The sequence below is a fragment of the Aquarana catesbeiana genome, linkage group LG13 (genome assembly GCF_042186555.1).
Source record: "Aquarana catesbeiana isolate 2022-GZ linkage group LG13, ASM4218655v1, whole genome shotgun sequence".
Classification (NCBI taxonomy): Eukaryota; Metazoa; Chordata; class Amphibia; order Anura; family Ranidae; genus Aquarana; species Aquarana catesbeiana.
In genome coordinates this window covers 185063931-185077111 of record NC_133336.1, presented here as the reverse complement: position 1 = coordinate 185077111, position 13181 = coordinate 185063931, and the positions used below count along the sequence as shown (strand labels likewise).

General features: G+C 41.6%; 1 protein-coding gene across 2 annotated transcripts in view; it reads left to right on the top strand.

Moving 5' to 3' along the window:
- GOLPH3L (golgi phosphoprotein 3 like) overlaps positions 1 to 11123 on the top strand; it is a 93636-nt gene extending 82513 nt beyond the window's left edge. For both annotated transcript variants that reach the window (XM_073609361.1, XM_073609360.1), the window contains one exon: positions 4214 to 11123. In XM_073609361.1, the coding sequence (XP_073465462.1) occupies positions 4214 to 4641 (428 nt within the window). In that variant the 3' untranslated portion in view covers positions 4642 to 11123. The remainder of the gene's footprint in view (positions 1 to 4213) is intronic.
- Positions 11124 to 13181: the final 2058 nt, after the last annotated feature.

Below are 13181 nucleotides of genomic sequence, written 5' to 3'. Positions count from 1 at the left end.
TGGCGAGACAAATGGGTGAATTCCTCAATAACTCTAGGGTACTAACTAGAGTTTCGAAAGTCCCCGTCCCCTCGTTTTCTCAGATCAAATGTTCCCAGGGATCCAGGGAAAAAGAAGTCTCTCTTTCAAGTATTGGACCATCTTTTGTCTTAAAAGGTGATGTCGGTGGTACCCATGGAAGAGCAGGGATTGGGGTTTTATTCAAACCTTTTCACAGTACCAAAACCGAATGGGGATGTCATTCTAGATCTCAAAGATCTAAATCGGTTTCTGAATATCCACTCTTTTCGCATGGAGTCAATCCGATCAGTAGTCTCCATTCTACAAGGTGGAGAACTTCTAGTGTCAATCGACATCAAGGATGCTTACCTCCCATGTACCTATTTTTCCCGCTCACCAGAAATATTTACGCTCCGAGATAGAAAATCTTCATTTTCAGTTTGTAGCTCTGTCTTTCGGTCTAGCTACTGCACCTCAAGTGTTTACAAAGATCCTGGCTCCTCCTCTAGCCAGATTAAGGGCTCAAGGTATAATGATTCTAGCTTACTTAGACTATCTGCTCTTGATAGACCCGTCAGCTACCTGGAGTACCTAGGTTGTATTCTCAACCTAGAAAAATCTTCCTTAAAACCATCAAGGAGATTGGAATACTTGGGTCTGATAGATACAGCTCAGAAGAGGGTGTTGTGCCCCCAGACAAAGATCAGTGCCATAAGGGAACTGATTCAGGTGGTCAAAGCAAAGAACAATCCTTCTATTCGACTTTGCATGAGATTGTTGGGAAAGATGGTGGCTTCATTCAAGGCCGTTCCTTATGCTCAATTTCATTGGAGACTACTGCAAAACAGTATCCTATCAGCTTGGAACAAGAAGTACAAGCTCTAGATTTCCCAATGCATTTATCTCCAAAGGTGCGCCAAAGCCTTAGCTGGTGGTTGATGGCCAAGAATCTGCAGAAAGGAAAATCCTTCCTACCAGTTACCTGGAAAGTGGTAACAGATGCCAGCCTTTTGGATTGGGGAGCAGTCCTGGAAGAAGCGACTGTCCAAGGGAAATGGTCCAAATCAGAAATGACCCTGCCCATCAATATTCTACATATTCGGGCAGCACGCCTGGCCCTGAAGGCCTGGACGCTCAGGCTACGGAATTGTCCTGTCAGGATCCAAACCGACAATGTCACAGCAGTGGCCTATATCAATCGCCAAGGGGGCATGAGAAGTCGTGCGGCCCAGAGAGGGGTGAATCATATCCTAACTTGGGCAGAAGACAACATACCTTGCCTATCGGCAGTCTTCATTCCAGGAATAGAGAATTGGCAGGTGGACTACTTGAGTCGCCAGCAGTTGTTCCCGGAAGAATGGTCTCTTCACCCCGACATCTTTCTGACAATATGTCAAAAATGGGGAATTCCGGACCTGGATCTGTTTGCATCCAGGTTCAGCAAAAAGATCGACAACTTTGTGTCAAGAACAAAGGATCCGCTGGCATGTTGAACAGATGCCTTGGTATTCCCGTGAATTCAGTTTTCACTGATTTATTTATTCCCTCCTGTTCTGCTGCTTCTGCGACTTCTTCGCAGGATCAAGCAGGAAAGGAAGTTGGTGATTCTTCTGGCCCCAGCGTGGCCCAGGAGATCTTGGTATGCAGAGATCGTAAAGATGGCGGTAGGAATCCCATGGACCCTACTGCCACATCCAGACCTTCTCTCGCAAGGTCCGATATTCCACCCTACCTTACAAACGCTAAATTGAACGGTTTGGCTATTGAGACCCACATTCTGAAGAAGCGTGGGCTGTCAGGTTCAGTGGTGTCTACCTTGGTTAATGCAAGGAAGCCGGCCTCCAGAGTCCTATATTATAGAAATAAAGATAAAATTTAGCGCTAATGAAAATAACCAATAATAAAAAACACATCAGTGATAGTGTTCATTAATGGAGGTCCATGGATAAAACACATACAACGTGATATAAATAAATGATAAGTAAAATGAAGTAATGTCCCAATGTGTGGCCATGGGTCAAACAATAAAAAGTCCCAAAATAAACTGTGTAAAAAATGTTGCACTGGTGCAGGAATCTTCACCTCTGTATCTCATGGATAGTACGATCATGTAATGGTAATAGATGAAATACGCTTACCAGAGGGAGTGGATTCGGATGCTGGTGACACAGAATCAAACAGGCTCAGAGATCCTTGATGGACGATGGTAGTTCCCAGAAACCCCGGATCTCAAGGGGGATCTTTCCTCTGTAATCGCTGCCAGTTCCAAGGACCGAGAAAGAGTCACGGCCACGGGAGAATCTCCAAAGTGTGAGTGGTTCCCAAAAAGATGTAAAAAACGCCAATATTGCAGATCAAATGACATATTTTTATTGGATATCACCAATAATCAACAAACAATATAAAAAGCGTGATCACGTAAAAATCGATAAAATCAAGTGTAGGGAAGAGTATGGCTAACCCAACGCGTTTCGTCCACATGGACTTCAACTGGGGCATCAAACTCATCTCCTACACTGTATATATTTATATAAAAGCTACACAAATAGTGTGACCAATGAAACATCAATGGAAAGGTCACATGATGGGTCTGTTCCTGATAGGACAGAGAGGAGTCAGCTGACTGCCTCATATATTATAGAGTCTGGAAGGCATATGTCTCCTGGAGTGAATCCAAGGGTTGGTACCCCTGGTAATATGTCATAGGTAGAATCCTTGACGTTCTACAGATGGGGTTAGAAATTAAGCTGGCCTTGAGTACTATCAAAGGCCAAGTTTCAGTCTTGTCGGTATTATTTCAACGACCACTTTCTTCGAATTCTTTGGTTCGTAGCTTTATTCAGGGGGTAATGCGGCTTAATCCTCCGGTTAGGTCACCCCTGAATCCTTGGGACTTAGGAAGTTGAACTTGGGAATTTAGTTCTGTCGGCATTACAAAAACAGCCTTTTGAGCCGATACGACAGATTCCCTTGGTCCTCCTGACAAGAAAACTAGTTTTATTGGTAGCCATATCTTCTGCAAGAAGGGTATCGGAGTTGGCTGCTCTTTCTTGTAAAGATCCATATTTAATTATTCGCAAGGATAAGGTTGTATTGCATCCTCATCCTAGTTTTCTACCGAAGGTAGTATCAGGTTTTCATCTAAACCAGGATATTGTCCTGCCTTCATTTTTCCCAGAACCCTGTTCTGCGGAAGAATAATCACTACATTCTCTTGATGTCGTGAGAGCTGTCAAAGTCTATTTGATAGCAACTGCTCAGATTCAGAAAACAGATATTTTGTTTGTGTTGCCTGAAGGTCCTAAAAGAGGGCAGGCAGCATCGAAATCTACTATTTCTAAATGGATTTGACAAGTAATTGTTCAAGCTTATGGTTTTAAAAGGAAAATTCCACCTTTTCAAATTAAAGCACTCTCTACCAGGGCTGTTAGTGCCTCCATGGCTCAAATCTGCAAGGCCGCAACTTGGTCTTCTGTCCATACATTTACCAGATTCTATCAAGTAGATGTAAAAGTTCATGAGGATACTTTGGGCACAGTGTACTGCAAGCAGCAGTATAAGCCCTCTGATCTCATGGTGCCCTAATTTTGTTGTGTTTCCCTCCCTTCAGTTGGCATTGCTCTGGGACATCCCACATAGTAACTACTATGGCTCTGTGTCCCGTGATGTACGATTAAGAAAATAGGATTTTTATAACAGCTTACCTGTCAAATCCTTTTCTTTGAAGTACATCACAGTGGTCCCTCCCTTCTTTCTGGTATACACATGTATTTCTTTGCTACAAAAACTGAGGTACTCCCAGTAGTGGGAGAGGTTATATAGGGAGTGAACTTCCTGTCTTGGGGTGTGCCAATGTCCATCACCTGAAAGTGGCCTATAACCCACATAGTAACTACTATGGCTCTGTGTCCCGTGATGTACTTCAAAGAAAAGGATTTTACAGGTAAGCTGTTATAAAAATCCTATTTTTGTTACTGAATCATACAGGTGTGTTGCTGTTTGTGTAGCACGTGGATAATACAGTACCTGCCAAGATTTAAATATTTTTAAAGCTGCCACTTGGCATTCAGTGCTGTTAGCTTACTGGTAACTAGGGTTCCTAAATCTTTCTCTTGGCATGTTTTTAATATATAGATGGCAATACAATTAATATAAACTAAATGACCTAAAACAAATGCTGACTTTTTTTTTTTTTTTTCTTTCTTCATGTCAGGTGAAACATGGAATCCATTCAAGCTTCAGTATCAACTGCGTAATGTGCGTGAACGCATTGCCAAGAGCTTGGTGGAGAAAGGAATTCTAACCACAGAGAAGCAAAATTTTCTACTCTTTGATATGACCACCCATCCTGTCACCAACACCACAGAGAAACAGCGGCTGGTGAAGAAACTGCAAGAATGTGTACTTGAAAAATGGGTTAATGACCCGCATCGCATGGACAAACGGACACTAGGATTGCTGATACTGGCCCATGCCTCCGATGTCTTGGAAAACGCCTATTCCACCTTGCCCGATGAGAAATATGACATGGCCATGAACAGATCGAAAGATCTCTTAGATTTGGATCCCGACATAGAAGCCAGCAAACCCAATGCCACAGAAATGATATGGGCTGTGTTGTCCGCTTTCAACAAATCTTAAGATATGTGGACAAAGATAGAGACATAGAAAACAATGTAACCGTATGATTCTCTAGGACAGCCCATGGGTTACCAAGAAGAACGGAGCGCAAGTGCTGTGTTTAAACAGACTATGAACTTTGGATCCCCCAGTTTGATGGCCCACCATTTATTTCCTTCACCTTGAGCCTCCACTCTTTAAAAATCACCAATGTGTGTATACAGAACACATTTTACAAAAGATGGACATTCAAGGCACCTTTGTTGATGAGGCAATCACATTTTCATCACATAAGCACCAGTCTGGGTGGGCAATGAATGGCTTTGACCAATAACTTACTGGATCTATCTCTTTTGTTGATTTCATTGTGTTCCTAAACCTTGTTGTGATAGATGTAAGGGAGACCATTCCATTTATCAATCTCAAGCTGAATTATTCTAGAATTACAAAGGACAAGCTACCCACAGTGCTCTTGGGGACTCCGGACTAGGTCCTTGTCAACACACGGAATACAAACTTATGGTGTTGCCTGCTTCCTGTAATCCACCCTCAGTTTTGTCAGTCTAAGTTAACTTTTTTTTCGTCTAATGTTGCAGCTGATCTGCAGCTGCCCTACTGTGGGCAAAAATGGGGAAGTTGCTATTTTTTGTCAATTTTTTTTTTTTTTTTCTGTAAGTTTTAGGTTTTCTTTTTTAGGCCAACAATGGTATCTCTTGATTTGATCTTAATACTAATCTTAATGCAGCTTTATAAGAGATAAAAAGTATGATAATCCCCCTTTTGAAAAGGCAAATTGCACGCTGGTTTATAGTTTTGAAGAAAAAAAAAAAAAAGATTATTTTTTCATTAGGTCTAGCTAACTGCCTGGCCTTTTTTTGTCATACAGTGTCGGTGGATATTTTTTGGTGTGAGTGATGTGTATTCATGTTTGCACACTTGTACCTTTTTGCATTGATCTCTTAAAAATGTTTGTATGTATATGAGTGCAGTTTGAGGCGATGACTGCAGTAATTGACACGTCCGTTTTTAGGGTCATTGTAAGCTTCCTTTAATTCACCTTATCCAGGTCTGGCAAAAACTTACTGGAAAGCCCGATATTAGAACATTTGCTTTGGATAGAGGCAAATTGAATATCCCAAGAGCTGCACATCATGCAAACTTGTACATCAGAGGAGTAGAAGCAGCCTCACTCTAACACCCTCCTTGCCAAGTGTTGATGCGTTTCACCCCCCGAACAGGGCTTAGTCACGGACCTCTATGACTAAGCCCCATGGGCAGGGTGAAACATGTTGGGGACGTGGTCAGAACGGCATTAGACTGAGGCTGCTGCTACTCTTCTGATGTAGGGATTTGCATGGTGTACGGCTCTTGGGACATTCTTTTTGCCTCTATACATTGCAAGTAGTTGGGATAGACTCTCCACCCAGCCAGCACAATCTGCGGAACACACCAGACTTGGCTGTATAAGCCAGAGCAGGGACCCGAAGCTTTCATTAGGTTCACAGAACCTTGGCTTTGTTTTATCACAAAGAAAGGACCATGGCCTTTCTTCTAGCTAGTTTGTCCTATCCTAAGGTAAAGGTCATAATGTGGGACAGAATATATTGTCTGTATTATTTGCAGAGAAAAGTAAGAATTATCCAGTAACTCTTGGACAGTTGTAGCTATATTAACAATGTTTTGTAGTTCATCATCTTCCTTCTTATGCCAGATTTATACGTACACATTATACTGCACGTATATCCTTGATATACATAGTTGCCTACGGTCTGAAGAAGCGGACAAATTTAAAAGCGGACTACTTGCAGTAATAAGCCATAATAGCTGCTTAACTGTGTCTGTATCTTGATTTTGATTGAGTTTTGTAGGCAAGTCAACAATCCACCTATTTAAGTCTGCTGTAACCCCAAAGGCCTGTTTGCAAATCCAAGGGTTCTTCTGTATGTTCAGAACCACACTAGCCTTAGATTTGAGGCAAAAGTGGGACCCATCCTTTAAAAGGTGTCTGTAGCAGGAACTGAAGCTGGTTTGGGATAGAGGGAACTCCTGAACTGCGTATTGTGGAAGGATAAGGATACCATCCATAGAGTATACTTTGACAGCAGTGGGTTTCATCTTTCAGATCTCTGTTCCTTTTCACTAAAGATATTTGGGAGTGTCCATTTTTTATTAAATTATCCGTTCTGCAATGGCTAGTGATGTCCCCAGTAGCTTATGTAGCTCAAGCAGGCTCATTGGGCTATTAGCTCCTGGCTTTTTACATGCTTTCATCTTCTTCTGCCTTTCAGGTATTCCTACACAATGTTCTTTTTTTTTTTTGTTTTCAAATGTTCGTGTCTCTTGAAATAACGTATGATTAACCAGCAGCTGTTTCAAAAAGAAGTAAACATGAAGGTGTCTGGCATGTGATTCTGTAATTAGAAGGCCTATGCTGCAAAATTCACTCATCAATCTGAACCCTTTTGGCAAACTATATACAGAGAATAGGAGGCCATATCCAACAGATAGTGCTGCTCCAGGCCCCCATGGTTAGATGGTCATGCATTCTCTGCTAGAAGCAAGGGTCACAATTCAGAAACTTTAATTATAGAAGTGAGCGGTGCAATGCTACTACCTCCTCTGGTAATAATCCCTAGCTGCTCTAGAACCAGTGCTCTGACCAAAGGGTTGCCGAAGCCTCCCAGGTAACTTATTCCAGAAGATAAGCTGGCACAACGGTATAGTAGTTCAAACATGTCAACTTGTTTTGGCCACTAAGCCTTATTCATGAGTCATGAATAAGGCCTAAATGGCCAAACGCGTTGACATGCTTGTGGCTGTATTCCTCTGCACCAAATAAAGTCATCATTCCACTGATTTGTACCATTGTGCCGGCTTATCTTATGAAATCAGAAAGATTAATTGACTGGCTTACTCTACCTGAATGTCAGTTCCTTAAACTCTGGCTAAGTGTTGGAATTAGTCCAGTATGTATAATGTAATTGGTCCAGTGTTTTGATACCTGACTGGCAGCCATGGGAGCCTGTAGCAACAGTATCTTTAGGATAGGTACCCATTTACTGTTCGTATTGGTTTCTGAAAATGTATGCCTGTTGGTATAGGAGTTTTAGACTTTCACACTTTTGGAAATGCACAACTAATCGTGTGAACAGAGGCAACACATTACTCTCGAGAAGGTCGCCGTCATTGACGAATGACCTTAACTCGGCCTTCTAGACAAGGGTTTCTCAACCAGGTTTCCATGAAACCATTGCCTCTGATGACACCACTGATCTTTTTAGCTTTCTGTAAGGGGTAATTCTGTCCAATGACCACAAGTGTAAGGAGCATTTTTCCCACTGACCTTCACACTAATGTTTTATGAGTTGTAGATATAGTCATTTTCAGCAGGGGTTCCCTGAGCCTGGAAAGTTGTGTTTGAAAAGCTGCTCTAAACCCCAAAGCCCTAAAACTAACCTTTAACCTATCCCCTAATGCTGTCCCTTCAAGAAATAACACATCACTCTGGATTTACCAGATCCCTAGAAGACGTAGAGACTTTGTCTGTAGGACACGTAAGTCATGGGCAAGGAGTGGGACAGGACAAACCCTAAAAAAAGATCAGGAATCTTGGGCAACAGTCTCGTTTTGACTGCTGTATTTCTCACTATTGAAGAAATTCAGTGCATGGGCCAGGCAGATAAGAGGTTAGTCAACTTTGTTCGCATTGAGGAGTAGTTGGCCCCAAAAACTCATACATTTTGGTCAGGAAATCTCCAAGGTTGTGAGTGAGGAACCCAGGTGAAGGAGAATACCATTTGTATAGCAGTAAGGTCATGTAAAAGGAAGGAGATTTTGAGGGCCCTAGACTTGGCGTTATTACCTTCCAAGTCAGAGATTTGAACAAAAAGCTCTCAAGTGTGGAGAAGGTTGGTAATAGAGATGTGTAGGGGGGTTTCAAGAGAAGCACATCTGCAAACAGGCTGAGTAGGAACTATGAAGAATCCATGATAAATTTGGTCATTTTAGATAATCCCAATTAAAATACATTGCTCAGGAAAATGTATTTTGTTGAGTTCCACCAGCGGATTTTTTTTTTTTTTTTTTTGGATGAAAATCATCACTTATCAATCAAATGGCCCCTTTGGTGCCTTTAATTCTTGAATAATTCCTTGTTCAAACAATCCTATCTAATGATCACGTTACATTTGTGACCAATGCAAAGTCACCATTACACTTACACAAATTTTATACTGTCATGGTGATAAATACTAGATTGTTACAGGAGTATTGGCAGCAAAAATACCAATTTCAAGAAAAAAAAAAAAGCAATCAACGATTTGACAAATTGTTTTCAAAGGACAGAGTTATCCCCATCAAACCGAACTGATAGTGGCGTGTTTCATCTGTATATAATGTGCCAAGAGGTTAGTTAATACAGCACATGTCCACTGTGAAGGAAACCTAGGCTGAAAGGAATACTTAGCGTGCCACTGCTGGCTGCCTCCTGAATATGCTAGTTGCCTGGCTCTCTGGTTTCAATACCTTGATTCACTGAGCTGTAGCAAGTACGCTCAGAAACCAGCCATACTCCTTATGTGTATGTGTGTTCAGGTCAAGGACTCGTAATCTATATAAAAGAATGAGCACCACAAGTTAAGATTAAAGTGGTTCTAAAGCCAATTTTTTTTACACCATAATGCATTCCCTGCATTAAGGTTAAAAATGTCCCAGTAGCTTAATTCCCCCCTCCTTTTTCCCAAACACTTACCTTAGTCCTCAGTCGATCCAGAGCTGTGCCCTTCTCCTGCTCTCATAGGACTCCGAGACAGCAGAGGGAGCCATTGGTTCTGCTGCTGTCAGTCAAACCTTGGGGCTGGCCCGAGCTTGGCTGTGTGCATCTATGGAAGTACACAGTTCAATTACGAGTGTGCCCCCATAGCACACGGCTTGCTATGGGATCACACTCCGATAAGGAAAAGCGAGAGTGCCAGATGGGGACTCCAGCAGAGGAGGCAATGGGCCGCTCTGTACATTGATAGGCAGGTAAGAATGACACGTTTTTTTATTTTAGCTAAAGAGAAAAAAGAATATCTTTTAGAACCATTTTACGTCCAGTGAACATTTATTATGCCTCAACAAATGGTCAGAAAGCATGTCCAACTTGGTTTGGCGGCTCACAAACCCCTCTTCAGGGATGGAATTCCAGCTGGGGTTGCCTGTCTGACAGCTGTTTGTTGTGAGTAATAATTGTTCACTGGTCCTAAGCTTAGGTTTTGGCATTCTCGTCCTTTTATATAGACCTTCAGGGAGCTCCAGGAATGCCTCGGCTGAGAGAAATCGGCCTCCAGGGTTTGGACTCAGTACACATCTCACGCGCATCTGGGTCCAGTGCTCTACCAACTAGGTTTGTGACTCTGGAAGTATTAAGGCCATTGGATTACCATGATAGCCGGATATCTGGCATTTTCAGAAAAGGTCCACAATGGCATGCTGTGTATTCTCTCAGTGAAAGTTTCCATTAGAGGTGAAAGCATTTGATTTTGCAGAGACTGATCAAAAAGGGGAACCATTCCTCCTTGAGTAGATGTTACTTTTTAAGACAACAAAGACTATATCTTAATCTTTGCTTCCAGTAGCAGTCAATAAAGCTGATCCTTTGTTTTTTTTCCTCATGCTGCACAGGAAGAAAAAAAGAAAATTCCTGTTGCTATTGGTAACTGAGACAGTTTATCCCTCAGACAGTTTAATAAAGAGGCCATTGGTTTGCTAGGAAGGAAAAAAGCTGTTGCGGCTGTGGGTGGTTTGGCAGTCACTGCTGCTGGAGTTTTTCTTTTGTGATCTTCGACTTACGGCTACCTAGATCCTCACCGGTAATAAAAGGGGAATTCTACATTTTTAGATATATAAGAGGGAAAGCTTAGCATCTTTTCTGTCTAATGAAGCCTTTGTTTCAAACCAGTATAGCATTTGTAACTCTGTATATTTTCGTTAGCTATTATATATTCTTTTAATTAGATTTTTTTAAATATTACTGTATGATTAAATACCTTGAAATATGTATTTTTTTTTTTTTTGTTATTCAAATTACCAATCAATGCACAGGGGTTTTGTTAAAGTGTATGCGTGGTCTATGCGATGTGGAGGCAGCCATCTTGTCACGGATCCAATGTTTAACCCAATGTGTTTATTAGTGACGTTGGGCCTTGTGTATCAGAACAGTCTATGGAAATCATAAAAACCAATCCATTCCAGACTTCATTTTTTATTGTATGTTACTTAGAAAGTTAAAGATTGGAATCAAATTGTTTGCCATGAGCATCACCACCCATTTCTTTTGGAACACCCCATTCGTAATGGCTTCCTCTGCTGTACTTAGGTTAAGAATGCACTTTAAAGAAAGTTGAATCAAAACACAACGGATAGTGAATTATATAAATGAGATGTGCAGGACCAAAGTGATGGACTTGTTGAGTCTTTTGAATGAAGCATCTTTCAAATAAAAGTCTGTATAGTATTTTAAATCCTGAGTTTGTTTCTTCAGTTGTTGCAAATTTTTAGGGCTGCAACTAACGATTATTTTCATAATCGATTAGTTGGCCGATTATTGTTTCGATTAATCGATTAATCGGATAATAACCTTAAAAAAGTGTGGTGTATAATTTAATGTGTAAAGTTTAAAAAAAGGCAATTTATTCTTCAAAATCTGTATGCAGTGGTAAATATAAATAATCAACTATAGGATTAGGGAGCAAAATCTCTAATCCACTCTGAGAATAACAGACAGAGGAGATATACTGTATATACTATTGGAGGTTGAATCTGGTAAATATCATCAGACTCAGAGATCACATTTTTTATTTAGACCCCATTCACACTGAGGCACATGATAATAGTAATGTGCCCTGCCTCCTTGAAATGTGCCCTGCTCCCACGTAATGTGGCTTGCCTCCATGTAAAAGTTTACTTTAAATGTAATAGTAATGCCTTCTATTACCTCCAGTCTATCAGCCTCCACCTTCTCTGGGTTCAGATGCTGATCTTCCCTGCACAATCTTTATAGTCATTTTTTTTTTTTTAAACAACGATGGTATACTTACCTGCTCTGGTTTTACACAAAGCAGCCCCGATTCTTCTCTTCTGGGGTCCCCCACCGATGCCTCTGGCTCCTCCTGTCTTTAGAGTGCCCCAATAGCAAGCTGCAAATTAACCACCTCAATACTGGGCACTTTCGCCCCCCTCCTTCCCAGACCAATTTTCAGCTTTCAGCGCTCTCACACTTTCAATGACAATTGCGCGGTCATGCTACGCTGTACCCAAATTAAAATTTCTTCATTTTGTTCACACAAATAGAGCTTTCTTTTGGTGGTATTTATTCACTACTCCGTTTTTTATTTTTTGCGATATAAGCGAAAAAAGAGCGAAAATTTGAAAAAAAAAACAATATTTTCTTCTTTCTATTTTAAAACAAATCCAATAAAATCAAATTTTGTCATAAATTTAAGCCAAAACGTATTCTGCTAAATGTTTTTGGTAAAAAAAATCTCGTTAAGTGTATAATAATTGGTTCGTGTGATCACGGACACGTGCGCAAATGATCATGTACAGATGTGCGCAGGTGACATATGTGTACAGATAATCATTGGGACATGTGATTTTACTGGGACATATGTGGGGGACATGTGTTTTTACTATGTGGGGACATGTGTTTTGGGGACATGTGTTTTGGGGACATGTGTTTTGGGGACATGTGTTTTTGGGACATGTGTTTTGGGGACATTGTGTGTTTACTTTGTTTGTTTTGTGTTTTTACATGTGTGTGGGGACACTAGACTGGTGATCAGTGAGTAAAAAGCTGTAAAAAACAGCTCATCCTCACTGATCACCAGCCGGCTGCAGCGATCCGCTCTCCTCTCCTCACTGACAACTTCCGTGTGAGGAGAGCAGAGCAGATTGCCTAGCAACCGGCTCTGTGTTTACATCACATGACGGCTGTGATTCGACGCGGCTGTCATGTGATCAGGAGGGCCAATCGCAGAGCCCTCCTGCCTGTCGGAGATGCGCCGTGTCCGGGTGACACGAGCGCATCGGGATCACGCCGCTGCGCGGGCACGCGCGCGCGCGATCCCGCTCCTTCTGAGTGGACGTTCCTGAACGTCCACTCAGAAGGAGAGATAGCCCACCCGGCCGTTTATGTGCAGTGGCCGGGTGGGAAGTGGTTATAGTATAGAGTGCCCCTATAGCAAGGTAAAAAAAACTTCTGCTTTTAGACCCACTCACTTCCTGCCCAGGACTACATGTTCCATGAGGCATTGCTCCTCACACAGTCACAAGTTCTCAGGCACTTACTTACATGTATGGATGGTGTACTGAGCTGTATGTGTGCTGCACTGTATTTCCTGATATGTAAACAAATAATGCATTCTGTATGCAGGCCAAATAATCGGCTGGCCGATTAATCGATTATGAAAATAGTTGACAACTATTTTCATAATCGATTAGTTGTCGATTAATCGATTAGTTGTTTCAGCCCTACAAATTTTAAAAGGGAAAAAAGTATAACCAATGCCTACAAGGCTCCA